This window comes from Melospiza georgiana, chromosome 6 (genome assembly GCF_028018845.1).
Source record: "Melospiza georgiana isolate bMelGeo1 chromosome 6, bMelGeo1.pri, whole genome shotgun sequence".
In the NCBI taxonomy this organism is placed as follows: domain Eukaryota; kingdom Metazoa; phylum Chordata; class Aves; order Passeriformes; family Passerellidae; genus Melospiza; species Melospiza georgiana.
Window position 1 is genome coordinate 30,336,998 of NC_080435.1, and position 13,528 is coordinate 30,350,525.

Here is a 13,528-nt window from a genome sequence, read left to right on the forward strand (position 1 = left end):
GCTTGAAATTAAGAGCAGCTACCCTGCACTACTTAAGCACTATAAGGGTCTGTTCTGGTCAGCCAGCAAGCTGCTTGCAGAGCAGAACAGCAGCAGCTCTGCGGGCTGAACCAATGTAAACCTTGGGCTGGCGAGACCCAAGAGCCAGCAGCTCCAGGGCATTGACACAACACTGAGGGCTGGCAGGGGCTGTGCCCACAGCTTGGCCAACCCCTGAATGCAAGGGGAAGTCACCCCCACCATCTTTGTCTCTTCATCTCAGTCAAAGCCTCTAAAATACAAAGATTTTACAAAGTTACACAGAATTTGGCTTTGGTCCTCAAAGATGCTGAAGTTTTTCCAGGGCACTGACGTCAGTGTGGGGCACTAGGGGCCCTCTTGTGTGTGCTGCAGCCACTGAATCATTGCAGAGCAGCATCACAGCCCTGTCATCCTACAAATGCACCATGTCTGCAACCCTGGCTGTGTATATAACTTGTGTATATAATCCGCTGCAATTCTTAGCATTGCTGGAGTGGGAAAAGTTTATTTCCATGAATTTTCCATCTCTTTAACGTGAAAAAAATAGCAAATAAAGGTAACTAGGAAACATGAATAAACATAATCAAATATAAAATGCTTGTAATGATAGAAGGAATTACTTCAGCCAATTAAAATTTTAAACAGAAAAAAACCCCTGTAGCATCAAAACCCGAGTACATCAATAGCATTGTCCTTTTTGTAATCAGGATTAGTTTATATTTCCTGACAGCCAAGTGAGAAGAATTCCAAATTACAGCTTCTTGACCTTTTTCTCATTCAAAAACAGGCCAAGATCCTACGTGAATAAAATGGGGAGTGTAAAGACAGTCTGGGGGAGGGGAGACTCAATCACCCATTGCCTTTTGTCTAATTATGTATCTTTTATGAATGTTACTCTTTTCAAATATTGACTTTTTTATTGCTTCTCCTACAATTGCAATGGGGGAATTTAAGAGCCCCACAAACTACTTTATCATATAATTAGTTTATCAGTAAATTTGGACCTAATACATCAATCACTATAATGCATAAACCTCCGCTGAGACAGAAACCAGGTGTGCGTGCTTCTGCTTCCTTCTTTATAGTATCTACAGCATCATTAGTCCCTATGCTACAGTTTAAATTGAATTCAGCAAAAAGCAATGGTCTTACTCTCCTGCAAGCAATATCAACATTGCAGGGATAAATCAACATTTTATTGATTGACAACTCATACTCTTTTCCTGCTGCTCTTTGGAAAATGGCGAAGTAGGATTTGTGTATGCAAAAAATTATTTTAATTAGTCATTAATAGAAAAAACACTTGGTTCCAAGGTGAATGCTTAAAGTGGGCATACTAAGAGGCTTGATACACTGAATTATCTGAAACCACCAGAATAGGATCTGCCTGCCCTTTTCATCCCCATGCAATTGTGGTGTGACTTTCTTTCCAAGAGCCTCTTACATGTGACATCTGTACAATCCAAATAGGAGAAACAACAAGAGAGAACTCCTTTTGGGTCTACCCAGAAAACATCAGGATGCCTGACCTTTGCATCCTATGTATCCCACAAATCCCAAAGGGGATGGTTCATGTAACCTCCAAATTTATAGTGCATTTTATGGACTAAGGAGTGGAGCTCCAACCAGAGCAGTGTCCATGTCCCCAGGACTATCAGTTGCTTCACAAACTGATACCTTGAAGATACAATTTTTGGGGGTTCATTCATAAAAATTCTCTTGGAAGTCAGGGTCTGATTTAACAGTATGGAACCCAGCTTACATGTGCAGTAAAAATCCAAACAAGTCATTATTTACGCTATTTTTCATTTTGTGAGTAATCAAGCACTGGCTGGTAATAATGCTCCGAGGGCTGATTACACCAGCAAGAAACAGCAGCTCCTCTGACCACACCTCTTCCCTGGGAAAATCTCTACACTGATGCAAAAGGCAACACGTTTGTAGCAGAGAAAAGTGGGAATTTCATGGTTGCATGGAATTGCTGGTCCTCATGTTCTCAGCAGAGCTGAGCTGAAGGCGCTTCCCACAGAGTGAGCACTTGTCAGGCTGTCTGTAACATGCTTCCTTTCCAAAATTTAAAAAAAAAATCTGATTGCAAGCAGATTTTTTTCAGAATATATCCCTTCTCCTTCACACCTGAGAAAAAGCCAGCAGTGTTTCTAAAGCATGATATTTGCTGCTGCTCATCTGCATGCCTGGTGTCCTAGCAGAAGAGCCTTTCCTCCAGGAATAACAAGTGGGCAATGTATTACATTACAGCTGATTAAAGTAGCCTCTCCTGCTGCTGTTTAACTTGTCTGCTTGATCATCCAAATACTTGCACTCACCACCTCATAAACACGGAATATTGGAATTGTGCTGTTCTGTGGCTGCGCAAAAGGGCTGCTGAAAGCGGGCTGCCTTGGTGAAATCAGGTACCCACACTAACACAGTCACACCTGGAAAGTTAAATGGTGCTGCGGAGCAAAGGCTAAAACAGAAAAATAAAATGCACACGTTAACTTTGCAGATTCCCGGTACAACCACGGGTTTGAAACGCCTCTGGAAGATCCACCCTGCATTGTTGCTGGGAGTTGTAAGCTTATACTGGGGAAAGGAGTGGTTGATGTATCCCCAGTGGCAGAATTTGAATAACACAGAAATAGCAGAGCAGGACTTGGCCTGAAGAGCTACCTGGATTAGTGACTATCCATCAGCCAGCAAGGGCTGGACGTGATTCCTCAGGCCCAGGCTGTTAGTGAAGGCTTTGAAAATGCCTCCTTTCTCATAAATTGGATAGATTTGAACTGGAAAACACTGAGACAAAAAGAGGTAGAACTGTCTTCATGCTCGCTGACATTTTTAGTTCAAACACGCGAAACCAAACCCCCAAGTGCAAGAAGGATGGTGATGTGGTAGTCAAGCATGATTTTTTTTAAGCTCTTAAAGCTGCAAAGGTTATTAACCACCAGGAATCTTTCCTTTAATATATATTAAAAGCTGATTTATATGGAAGGCCTTAGGTGTACTCGAATTTCAAACACCTGGGTTATTTTATTTACTTTACTGATAAATGCAGGTGTTTCATAGCAAAAGCACACAGGCAATCAGACTGTCTGAGGGCAGCAATGAGTTGCACACATTTCTCCTAGGATAAATAAATTTTCACAAGTGCGTGGAGTGAATGGCCCCTTGGCATTAATTGCAAATTAGATGGCAGTCAGGGTTTGAGGCGTGGAAAAATACGTTGTTTTGAAAGAGTTGTGCTAGCTTCTCCTGAAAATCAGCTGTTTCCAATTTTGCCTGTGAGGGAAGAGAAGAGACGAGGCTGCCGGAGCCCATGCCAGGCAGGGGGTGAAGCCGGCTCCTCTCGGTTCGCTCCAGCCGGCGGCACACGCGTGCGCTCCCGCTGGCCGCGGCCAGCCCAGCCCAGCCCAGCCCGGAGCGTGCCATCCCTCTGTCTTTACCGAGATCAAATGGAGCCGGTCAATCAGGGGATACCATTATTGCCTCCGCCATTCAATTTCCACTATCAATAATTCACTGTGCTCGCTACACGCGCGGGAGGAGGAGGAGGACATGGCCAAACAGATTTTTGTCGGGGTACAGGACGCTCCCCGCGGGCGGGCGGGCAGCCGGGCAGAGCCGAGCCGCCCCTTCCGCCCGGCACCCCCGGGCTCCGCGCTCGGCCGCGGCTCCACCGGCGGGCGCTGGTGCGACGGGCGGCCCCGCTGTCGGTGCCGGTCCCATCCTGGTGCCGGGCTGGGCAGAGCCGCCTCGGGACGGCCGGGACTGAGCTCTCGCTGGGCGCCTGCAGAAAGTCACCGGTGTAACGTTACCTGGGGCGCTCATTAATAAGCAATGCCTGTTATTATCTTGATTGCATTCTTAATAGGCGGACTACGGAGAGGTCAGCGCGGGAGCGATATTTAAATGGATTGGGCTTGCTTAATACTCGGCGGAGTAAACCAATATCCCGCCGCGGGCGGACCGGCACCCCCCCCCTCGCCCCGCTCCCCGCTCGGGAAGCGCCGGGGGAGCGGAGCGGGGCCGGGCGGGCGGGGCGGGGGCGGTGGCGGGGCCAGGAGGCGGTGCGGAGACTCGGAGCGGGGCAGCGCGGTGCCTACGGCCGCCGCAGCCGCCGGCCGGGGGCGAAGCCGCTCGGCGAGGAGAAGGCGGTGGGGCTGGGCCGGGAGGCTCCGGCGGAGCGGCGGGAGTGTGGGATCCGGCCGCGCTGCCCTCCCGCCCCTCATAAAGCTTTGATGAGACACTTGAGACGCCGCCTGTGTTGTCGAGGCGGCGGGAGGCGGTCGGTGGGACTGGGCGCCCGGGAGAGGATGTGACTTCCCGGAGGGGACCCGGACAGGCTTTGTGTGGACGACAAGGTACGCGGCGCCCCGCCGGGAAACTTAAGGGGCCGGGGGGCAGGGGGTGCGGGCGGCCGCGGAGCCGGGCGGGCGCCGGCCGGCGAGAGGCGTCGGGGAGCGGTAAGGGCGGGCAAGGGCCGGCGCGCCCCTTTGTTCCCGCACCTGTCGGTGCTGCCGGTGCCCGGCGGGGCTTTTGCCGGGGCGAGTGGGAGCGGGAGCGCGGTGCCGGCGGCGCGGGGCCGGCGGAGCGCGGGGCCCGGCGGCGCTTCCCCGACGGCGGCGGGCGCCCGGCGCGGGGCGCGGCGGGGCCCCTCGGGCGGCGGGGCGCGCCCCCTGGCGGCGGGCGCGCGGCGGGGCGGCGGCCCGGCCTCCTCCCTCCGAGCGCGGCGGCGGCGGGGCCCGGCCGTGACGGGGCAGCGGCGGGGCCGGGGGGAGACAGCGGCGGGGCCGTGATGGGGGAGCGGCGAGGCCCGGCCGTGGGGCGGCAGCAGCGGCGGCGGGGCGCGGCTGCGGAGCCCGGCCGTGGGGCGGGCGGCGCGGAGCAGCCGGGGTGCGGGGAGGGCCGGGCGCCGTCAGGGAGGGGCGCGATGCACTTGTTGAAGCTGGACCGTCGCTGGAATGCGAAGCATGCCCGGCACCGTCTCCCGGAGCCGGTGCCGCGGGTGCCCGCTCCTCCGGCCGTCCCGGTGCAGCACCGCGGGCAGCCCCGGTGCCCCGGCAGCTCGGGCAAGGCAGGGCGGCGCACGGAGCGGCCCGAGGTGTCGGGGCTCGGCAAGGAGCAACGACTGGCCTCGACCCACCGGCTGTGGATTCGTATCGGGGTCAGACACGCCCGCACCCGGGAAAAAACCTTGGGCTTAAATGGTAAATTTGTTCGGAAGAGGTTTAGTTAATACTTTGGGAACCTTGGGCTGTCCCATAGATTTATTCTTTTTTTCCCCCTAGGATTAAAAGCGTGAGGTGTCACAGCTGTGGGCCACGCTTGCTTTGCCTGGTTGTTTTTAAGAGGTGCTGTTGGTGTTTTGGTTTGTACATTCCAGTTAAGATCTGTCCTTTTCCTCTCAGTTTATTGTAGTTTGCTCTTCTGAGGTTATGCAAGATCAATAGTCATTACTTATTTATGTTTCTAGTAACACAGTTCTAATGAATGCAAAGAATCTATCCTGGCAATACATTTTTCTTCAGCCAGTATTTCTGTAATCTTTAATTCATGGTGAAAAATAGATAAAATGAATTTCCTTGGTTGTCTATAGATACGAGCAAAGGGCTAGATAATGAGCCGCCTGCTTGTGGGCAGGAGGAACTTTCACAGCACCAAGTTTTTAAAGGCTTTTTGGTCACAAAAGTGAGGACTTTGCTCTGTTAACACGAGTGGCTGTCCTAAGTAAGATCATCATCTTGCCTGCTCTTTTGTGTTGGGTAGTGTGTTTGTGTCAGTCGTGGGCTCTGCTTACAACGCTGGCTGCTGCCTGCCAGCCCTCAGGTGAGAGCTGCAGGGTTGGTGTGGGGATGGAAGGACGTCAGTACAGGGGATGCTCTGGCGTCAGGCTCGCTGCGGATCCCGTAGTTTGGCGTGTGAGAGGAGGCAGCAGCTGCCGGGGGATGCTGCGGCTTCCTGTGAGCAGAGTTCCAGGGCACTGCCTGTGTAAACAGAGCCGGGGAAGGGAGAAGACAGGCGGTGATGTTCTGCAGGAATGAGTGCCGTCCCTCACCTGGGTCTCGGAGCAAAGCAGCGCCTCTGCTTCAACTCGAACATATCTATTTTCTGCTGTAGTACTACCACTAATGTTCAGCTTCACTGAACCTTGTCTGGGAAAACCCATTTGTAAGCAGTGTGCCTTCTGTATGTGCGGCAAGTGCTCTCTGCTTTCCGGAACTGCAGGGTAGATCCTGTTGTTATGTGGCTGTGAAATCAGGGTAAACCAGGTCAGAAAGATGAAGAGCATTTCATCTGAATAAATCCAGATATAATGGTGGAGGAAGATGGGAAAGGACTTTTATCTTGGACAGAGCAGGACTAAACTGAAAAAAATTGTAACTTCAAACAGTTAAGCAGCAAGGCATTATGTTTTAACAGTAGTGCTCAGGAAGTACTGCAATATGCTGAGATACTACAGAATGTAGTGCACAGATGCGAAGGTTTTTAAAGGCTCGTTAATACGTGAAAAAATATAGGGGAAAATAAGGTTCTGTGCTTTTGCTTAAAAGCTTTGTATACATGATAGTGCTGAGCTGAAAGTGGCTGCACTTAAAAAGTCCTTGCTGTAGCTGAAGCATTTGTGCAACTCTTACTCTGCTGTTGCTGTAAGAAAAACACAGAAGCTGCACATTTTGCTCAGATAAGAATTCTCTCAGGGAATGCATGTATAAAAGCAGGTCACAAGAATCTTGGAATAAGGAGACCCTCTCAACCCTCCTATGGGTAAGCACTGCATGAAGAGGAGAAACAAGTCACTCCAGTGAGTGACTTGTGCAATAAGTATGGTCCTATAAAAAAAAAAAAAAGGTATTTATCATACCTGCCTTCCTGGTTTGTATAAAAGGCTGAAAAGTTCTTCTAAGAATGTGCCCCGTGCCTACACTAGAAATCTCACATGAGGCATTGTGTGAATTGTTGGAGGCTCCACTAGAGAAGGATATGTGCTTTTAATAGGTTAATTGCCAACTTGTCTTGACCTGTTTTCAAGCGTGTGTTGTGAGCACTTGGTTTCTTCTAAATAGCTGAAATGCTGCTTAATTGGGAAACTCTCAATCATTTCTTAAATCAGTTCATACACTGGCATTCTTGGTAATCCTTAGTTGTAAACACCCTTTAAAAGGAAGCTTTTAAAGGCACTGAAGCTAAGCTGGTTTTGTGTGTTGCTGAAGTGAACTGTTGACCAACAACCCACTGCCTTCAGTTCCAGCAGGGAAGGCTCTGTGGCAGCCCTTGGATGCTGGGATAGCCCATTAGGAAGCAGCCCTGGGTGAGCTGCCTGGTCCCTGAGTTGGGATGGGGCTGGTAGGCTGTGCCCCTGTCTGTCAGCTCACAAATCTTGCCTACTTTGTTTCCTTATCCATCTACCATCCTCTCTTACCTTTGGCTGCTGGCTCTTTGAGACAGAGGTAGTCTTGCTTGTCTGCTCTTTCTGGTACCCAGCAAGAGCTCACCAATGCTCTTGTAATACAAACAATAAATAACAGATTTTGCTGTGCAACTCTGCCGTGGCACCTTAAACTTGCATGTTACCAATTCCAGGTGCTGAGCAGTCCAGGGAGGAACACTGTTGGCAGGAGTTGTCCATGTGGAACAGGGCAAACAGTCTTATGTGTGAAGTGTAGGTGATGCGTAGGGTGAGCCTCAGCCTTTTCTCCTTCCCAGCATTCAGCAGCTCACAGCCAGGCAGCTGTGGACTCGTGGAGTTCAACTGCTACACCCAACAGCAACAGTGAGCACAGAACTGTCTGGAGTACTGGAAATGCCGTGGGCATGACTGACCAGGCAACAGTCGTACAAAAAATTTTAAAAAGCCAACCTCATCTCAGGTACAATGTCTGCCCTTTATAACCAGTGAACAGAGGTTGGCTGGGCTGGTACTGCCTGATGTGATTGTAATTCTTGGTGACACTGGTACCAGGGGTACTGCAATATCCCCTTACAGCATCATTTAGGCACCATGAATAGATCCAGCTGTCTAAAGACGAGTACCAAGCACAACCAGAGGAAGTAAAAGGAAATTTCATTTAATAATTTTTCATGCCCTGCTGACAACTGCCATAAGGCTGTAGCAGTTGTATACTTTCCTTGGTAAGAATATTGTATTTTTCAGAGAAGTCATTTTCTGAAACCGGTTAATTAGGACAGTTATTTCTGGCCGTGGCATTTGTAGAGAACAGAAGGCACGATTGTTCTTATATTTGTTTCTCTGAGTCCTTTGATCGACTAGAAGCTCTCAATGCTTTACGCTATAAATTACCTCAATCCTTTGGCAGTTCAGTTCTTTTCTTGTGTACTTGGTTAGGAAAATGCAGAAATCCTTGTGACTCAGCTACAGACTACTATAAATTATGAAGAAATGGGGGAGGGGGTCACATTTCACGTTGGGAAAGGCAATTCTAGGAGGATGGAAGGATCCTGGTTGCTAAATTTGAGATAAGCATCTTACAGTATCTCAAAATCTGAGCAGCTGCTGCCACCTAGAGATGCAAGAACCACACAGGGTGCTCCGGCTGCCTCTGGCAAGGGAGCCTGCACCTTGAAAATGAGTTAATAATCCCAGCCCTTGCTCCACAGTATAGATTTAGTGCATGACTGCAGACTTTTTTAGCCCTGTAGTTGATGATTACCTGTGAATCCTCTTCTAGTGATGCAGGTAACTTAAGTTTTGTACAGTCTTCCTTGTGTGGCTTAGGTAGGTAAGCAAAGAAGCATCACTTTCAGTAAAGCATTTGCTGATTTAATTTAGACTGCACCTAAAGAAGTATTTGCAAGTCAAATTTATAAGGGTTCAGTGCAGCTGCTGCTGAGGCTCCATAGCTTTTGTAAAGCTTACACCAATAATATGCAGTGTAGAGTTGGGATTTAAGGTTTTGAGTTCCTTTGAAGGTTGGTTTGTTCCCTATCCCATCTTCGAAGTCTACTTGTTGGGGACTGGAATAGCTAAAAAGTGATTTCCCCAAATGTATGAGCTCAGCAGCCTTTAGACTGCTTTCACTAGATTGAGAATTTTCTCAATCTAAAAGTTAAGTATCAAAGTTAAGTTGAATATGTAGCTATTTATTACTATCTCAAATCTAACAACATGGAATACCCTAGTATCTGCTCCTTGTTTTTTTGTTTTGTACATCAAACTGCTATAGCAGTTTTTTCCTCTGCATTTGAGAGAAAAGCAGTGTTCCCTACTTAATTTGTTTCCTGATTACAGAGGGAAACAATGAGCCTTTTTTACCCCCTGAACTCCTAATCTCATGTTCAGTTATTTCTGTTTGACTCTTCGAGACACAGTATGTTTTGGAGCTTTTCTAACTGCTAGCTCTCAGCTATCAAATGCCTTCTGGAATAAGCAAACCAACATAATTAAACCTGGAGCTGATAAAATCATCTCACAGAGCCCTGAAAATGTGACCCGCTCATTAATTGCATGTGCTGTGTTACTTCCCAGGTGATGGTTTTTTACATTTCTTAAGATATTTGAAGTCTGTCAGTGGGATTGGAGTAAGAGCTTAATCCAAAACTTCTGAGGAAACAGAATTCCCCTGTGGGAAACGGTGATGCAGGGATATTTGCCCCTAGTCAGGAGGCAACTGCAAACTGCTTATCCCATATCAGGGTGCGTGAGAGTTGTAATAGCAAACTGCAGTTTGCAAAACTGTTCTTGGCTCACTGGAGTTCCACATCAGCCTCAACCTTTCCGGTATGTGCACTGAGTTACAAGTAGGCTTTGCATGAATGCAGGAGGAATCTGGAAAAAAAATGGAACTAGGCAAAACCTTGAGCAAAATGCTGTTCTATGCTGTTTATTAATTCAGCATGTAAAAGACTCAACCCAGAATCCTTTACTATGTATCTTTTAAAAATGAGTTAAGCTTAATCCGGTGTTCATATTGTGCCTTATCTAATGTGATCTAAATCCTGTTTTTTTTAAACTGCTCCTGGAGAAATGCTGTTTCATCTTGACCAAGAAATTAAAGGTTCTGATCTCTGGATTCCTTAGTCATTCACTTTTTAAGCTTGGTGCAACATCTAGCATCCATGTGGTTTAGTTTATCCATCTTTACACTGGCCGTGGTGCTCTTGTAGAGATTCAGTACGTGATACACTGAGAAGAAAAGAAATCTAATTTTTGTTGAAAAGCTGGATTAGTAAAGCCAACCTCTCCCCTTAGTCACAGCTCTCAGTGTAGCACAGAAGTGTTGTGGGCACAAAGTTTGAGGTGACTGGGAGTGGGGCTGTGGCTGATTCCCAGTGGGTACAGCTGTGCAGGATAGGTGAGCAGCACTGACAGCAGTGAGCCCCTGGGGTGCCCAGGGGAGCAATGAGCCGTGGGGTGCCCAGGAGTGCTGAGCAATCACCCAAAGGAGCACTCAGGTGGAGTCCATGCAAGATCAAAAGTATAAAAGGTTGTACTGAGGAGCAACAAAGAGCAGGTGGCTGAAGCCTACTTTGGTGTTGTTGTGGCTCCACTGTGTTTCCAACACAGAAGTGTGTGGATACTGTTGGGACGAGTGACAGGACTTGTTTTGAAGTATTTCTAGGTAATTCTGCCTGCTGGCTGCCTCCATTAAGACTTGGATCTTCTCTTGTTATTTACATTCCTTCTGAGTTGATAATCCAGTTTTACTGAGCTGTAAGTGCTGAGAGAGAAATGCTGTTTGATAGAATTTGTACTGAGAAAGGCAGTGTGAGGAGGAAGCAAATTCAATAACAAGTTGGGGCTGGCAAGAGTGATTTAACCAGAACCTGTGCCAGGAAACCGTGGTGAACTATCAATGTCCTTCTGAAAACCATGGCCACCCTTAAGCTTTATGATGGGTTGAACCACAACTAGAAATAAACACATCTGAATTTCTGCATTTTTGCTTTTTCAGATATGAACATTACCATTTATGTCAATGTCATGATTTTGTTGTTGTTGTTATCAGCTTGTGTCTTGTAGACTGGTGGGGGATTGTTTTTGTTTTGTGGGAGGCAGACAAGGATGTTTCACATGTCATTACAGCCCCAGAGTATTTACTGGTGTGGCATTGGCAAATGGATGCCAATGGAATGGTGCAAAGAGAAGAACCAGGTGCTTCTTTACATCTTCCACAGACATAGAGTGTTTTTGACTAGCAAGAGATGTCTGGAAATGAGCTTTCCCCTTAAAGGCTAATGATTGGCACATGAATTTAAATCAAGGAATGAAGCTGCCTTCCTTGAAAGACTTATTTTAGTCCTTTGTCTCTCTTGATTTTGCACTAATGATAAATTTCTACTGTCCCCTGTGCAAAACTTTTTTGCCATTGTAACTGCAAAAGTAGGAGAATTGACCAATGAACAAGGCTGTTGCTAAAGAATGAGTGAATTCAATGTGCCTCCATTAAAAAAAAAGTCAGAAATAATGTTTAAGAATAAGTTAGTTAGAAGTCTAAGCCTCCAAGAAGTCTGCCTTTGAGAGTGACAAACCTGTAGGCAACATCTTGAAGTCCATGAACTTCAAGCATGAAGTCATATCACCTAGTTCTTAATCAATTTTGTCCAACTTGGTAACGTTTGCATATTTTTAACCTGCTCTGATTCCTGTAACTGTTACAAAATTTACAGACTCTTTTGCTTGGAAATACTATAAATCATTTTCCCTGCCTTTAGCTAATGGAAGGACAGGTATGCAGTGAGACCTAGAAAACACAATAAATAACTTCCATGTCTACTTTGAATTAAACACTTTAGAGCAAGTCTTCAGTTGCAAAGCACCACCAGACAGACCTTTTAGTATTCAAATTGTGCTCACTAGAAAATGGCTGCAGGGGAACTGCTGATATTCTGCATATTTTGTAATTTGTCATGATCAGGTGGATGTCAAAACACGACCCGTAGTTTTTTTAAGGACAGCATTGAGCCGTTGGTATTTTAACATAAACTGGAACTCAGTCATCTTTTTTTCCTTTTATTGCTTTGATGGTGCTGCTACCCATGTTACAAGTAGGCATAACCTTGCTGTTCTCCATTTTATCTAAATTAAGGATGACCCTTCTTACTTTCAAAGCTGCCTGGTTTGTGTTTGTAGGGCTGGTAAATACCTGCTTGTGCAGTAGTACTTCTTTATGGGAATTGGTCTTCCCCAAATTTCATAACAAGTTTGCTGCAGGTAAAAGCAGTCTCTGGTCTGGACGAGATAGGAACTTGTGTTGCATTTCAAATCTAACTTAGAGGTTTTCATGGTGAAGGATATTTGTATTTTAACACTAGCTTTGTTTTCCTTATTGCTCTTTGTTATGTAGTGCTTGAGCCCACAAATTGGAAGCATGAGGCTAGAAGCTGAAAAATGCAAGCAGAAACAAAAAGCCATATGGCAATAGCAGGAGTTTCTGCCACCCCACCTTAGGCTCGTGACAACATGCCCTATAGTTAACCTACAGTCAGGAACTAATAATGACCCACATGGAAGTGAACTAGTATGTGTATTCAAAGTAATACCCCTCAGGTTTTAATCAGCATCTTTCTGTGTCAGGCATCTAAATTGCCATGGAGAGATTAGCAAAATATGCCTGTGGTACACATGGTAAAGCAGCTTTGTGTAGTGGTTGAACTGAGGGGTTTGGAGCAAGAGCTCCCCTGTTTTCCCCTGGTTCAGCAGTGACTTGCTGCAGTCTGGGGTAAAATGTTTAAAATACCTTTGGGCTTTAGGCTGCCCAGAGGGAAAACACCGTTTCTGATGTGGTTCCTTCTCACCTAAGGATGTTGGGATTCAGTGTTTGCAAAGCACTTTGGAGACTCTGATAGCACGTTCTCCAAAAAGTGTTGTACATTTGGGAGTCACAACAGCTTAAGTACCAGATTTCTTAGCTTTGGCAACCTCTTTTCCTCTCTGCAACTACTGATTATCTCTGGTGCGACATTTTTGCTTTTGATTTTGAATAGGATGGTGACTTCTACAGCTATTCTGTTGTGTTGTGGAGATGTTTGGGAGAGGGAGAAAACTCAGCTCTTTCCAAGACTAACTGTGTAATTTAATGTTTCTTGCTTTAACTTTCTCTTTCCTCCCCCACCCCCAGCTATTAGAAGAGAAGCTGTCCTTCCCTGCAGCATAGTGGGATCTGCTTACATGAAGGGACAGGTATTGAAGTTTTTCTAGAGACGTGTTTATTTAAAGACTGAAATCTCATATACAAACCTACCCTTTGGAGCTTAAGGGCTCTTACAGTGAGAACAGTGCTTTGCTGGCAGCAAAGCCACTTTCTTCAGTGGGGGGTTGTGCATGAAATGGGACACCCAAGTGAGGAACATTAAGTGGTGTTGGGCTGGATTTTGCATACTTCTCTTTATAGACATGTCCAGGCTGTTTATGTGCTTATATCAGCGAGAGAAGAGCTAGCCTGCACACCTAGAAAGGTTTTTTTCCTTTCTTTTTAAACTGTATTACCCTCAGGAGTCCTGAGGAAGCTGCTTTGCTGGAACCTGTCACATTTTGTTCTGATACAGC

General features: G+C 46.9%; 1 protein-coding gene across 4 annotated transcripts in view; it reads left to right on the forward strand.

Moving 5' to 3' along the window:
- The window catches only part of BDNF (brain derived neurotrophic factor), a 39,844-nt gene that overhangs the window by 14,165 nt on the left and 12,151 nt on the right, over positions 1–13,528 (forward strand). The window contains exon 1 of one of the 4 annotated variants that reach the window (XM_058026298.1): positions 4,169–4,385. The exons of 2 other annotated variants lie outside the window; for them this stretch is intronic. Coding sequence is in view for 1 of the 2 variants with exons in the window: in XM_058026296.1 (XP_057882279.1) it covers positions 5,229–5,231 (3 nt within the window). In the remaining variant the exon portion in view is untranslated. Of the gene's footprint in view, positions 1–4,168; positions 4,386–5,136; positions 5,232–13,528 lie in introns of those variants that run through there. One more of the 4 variants, XM_058026296.1, reaches the window with a different exon arrangement.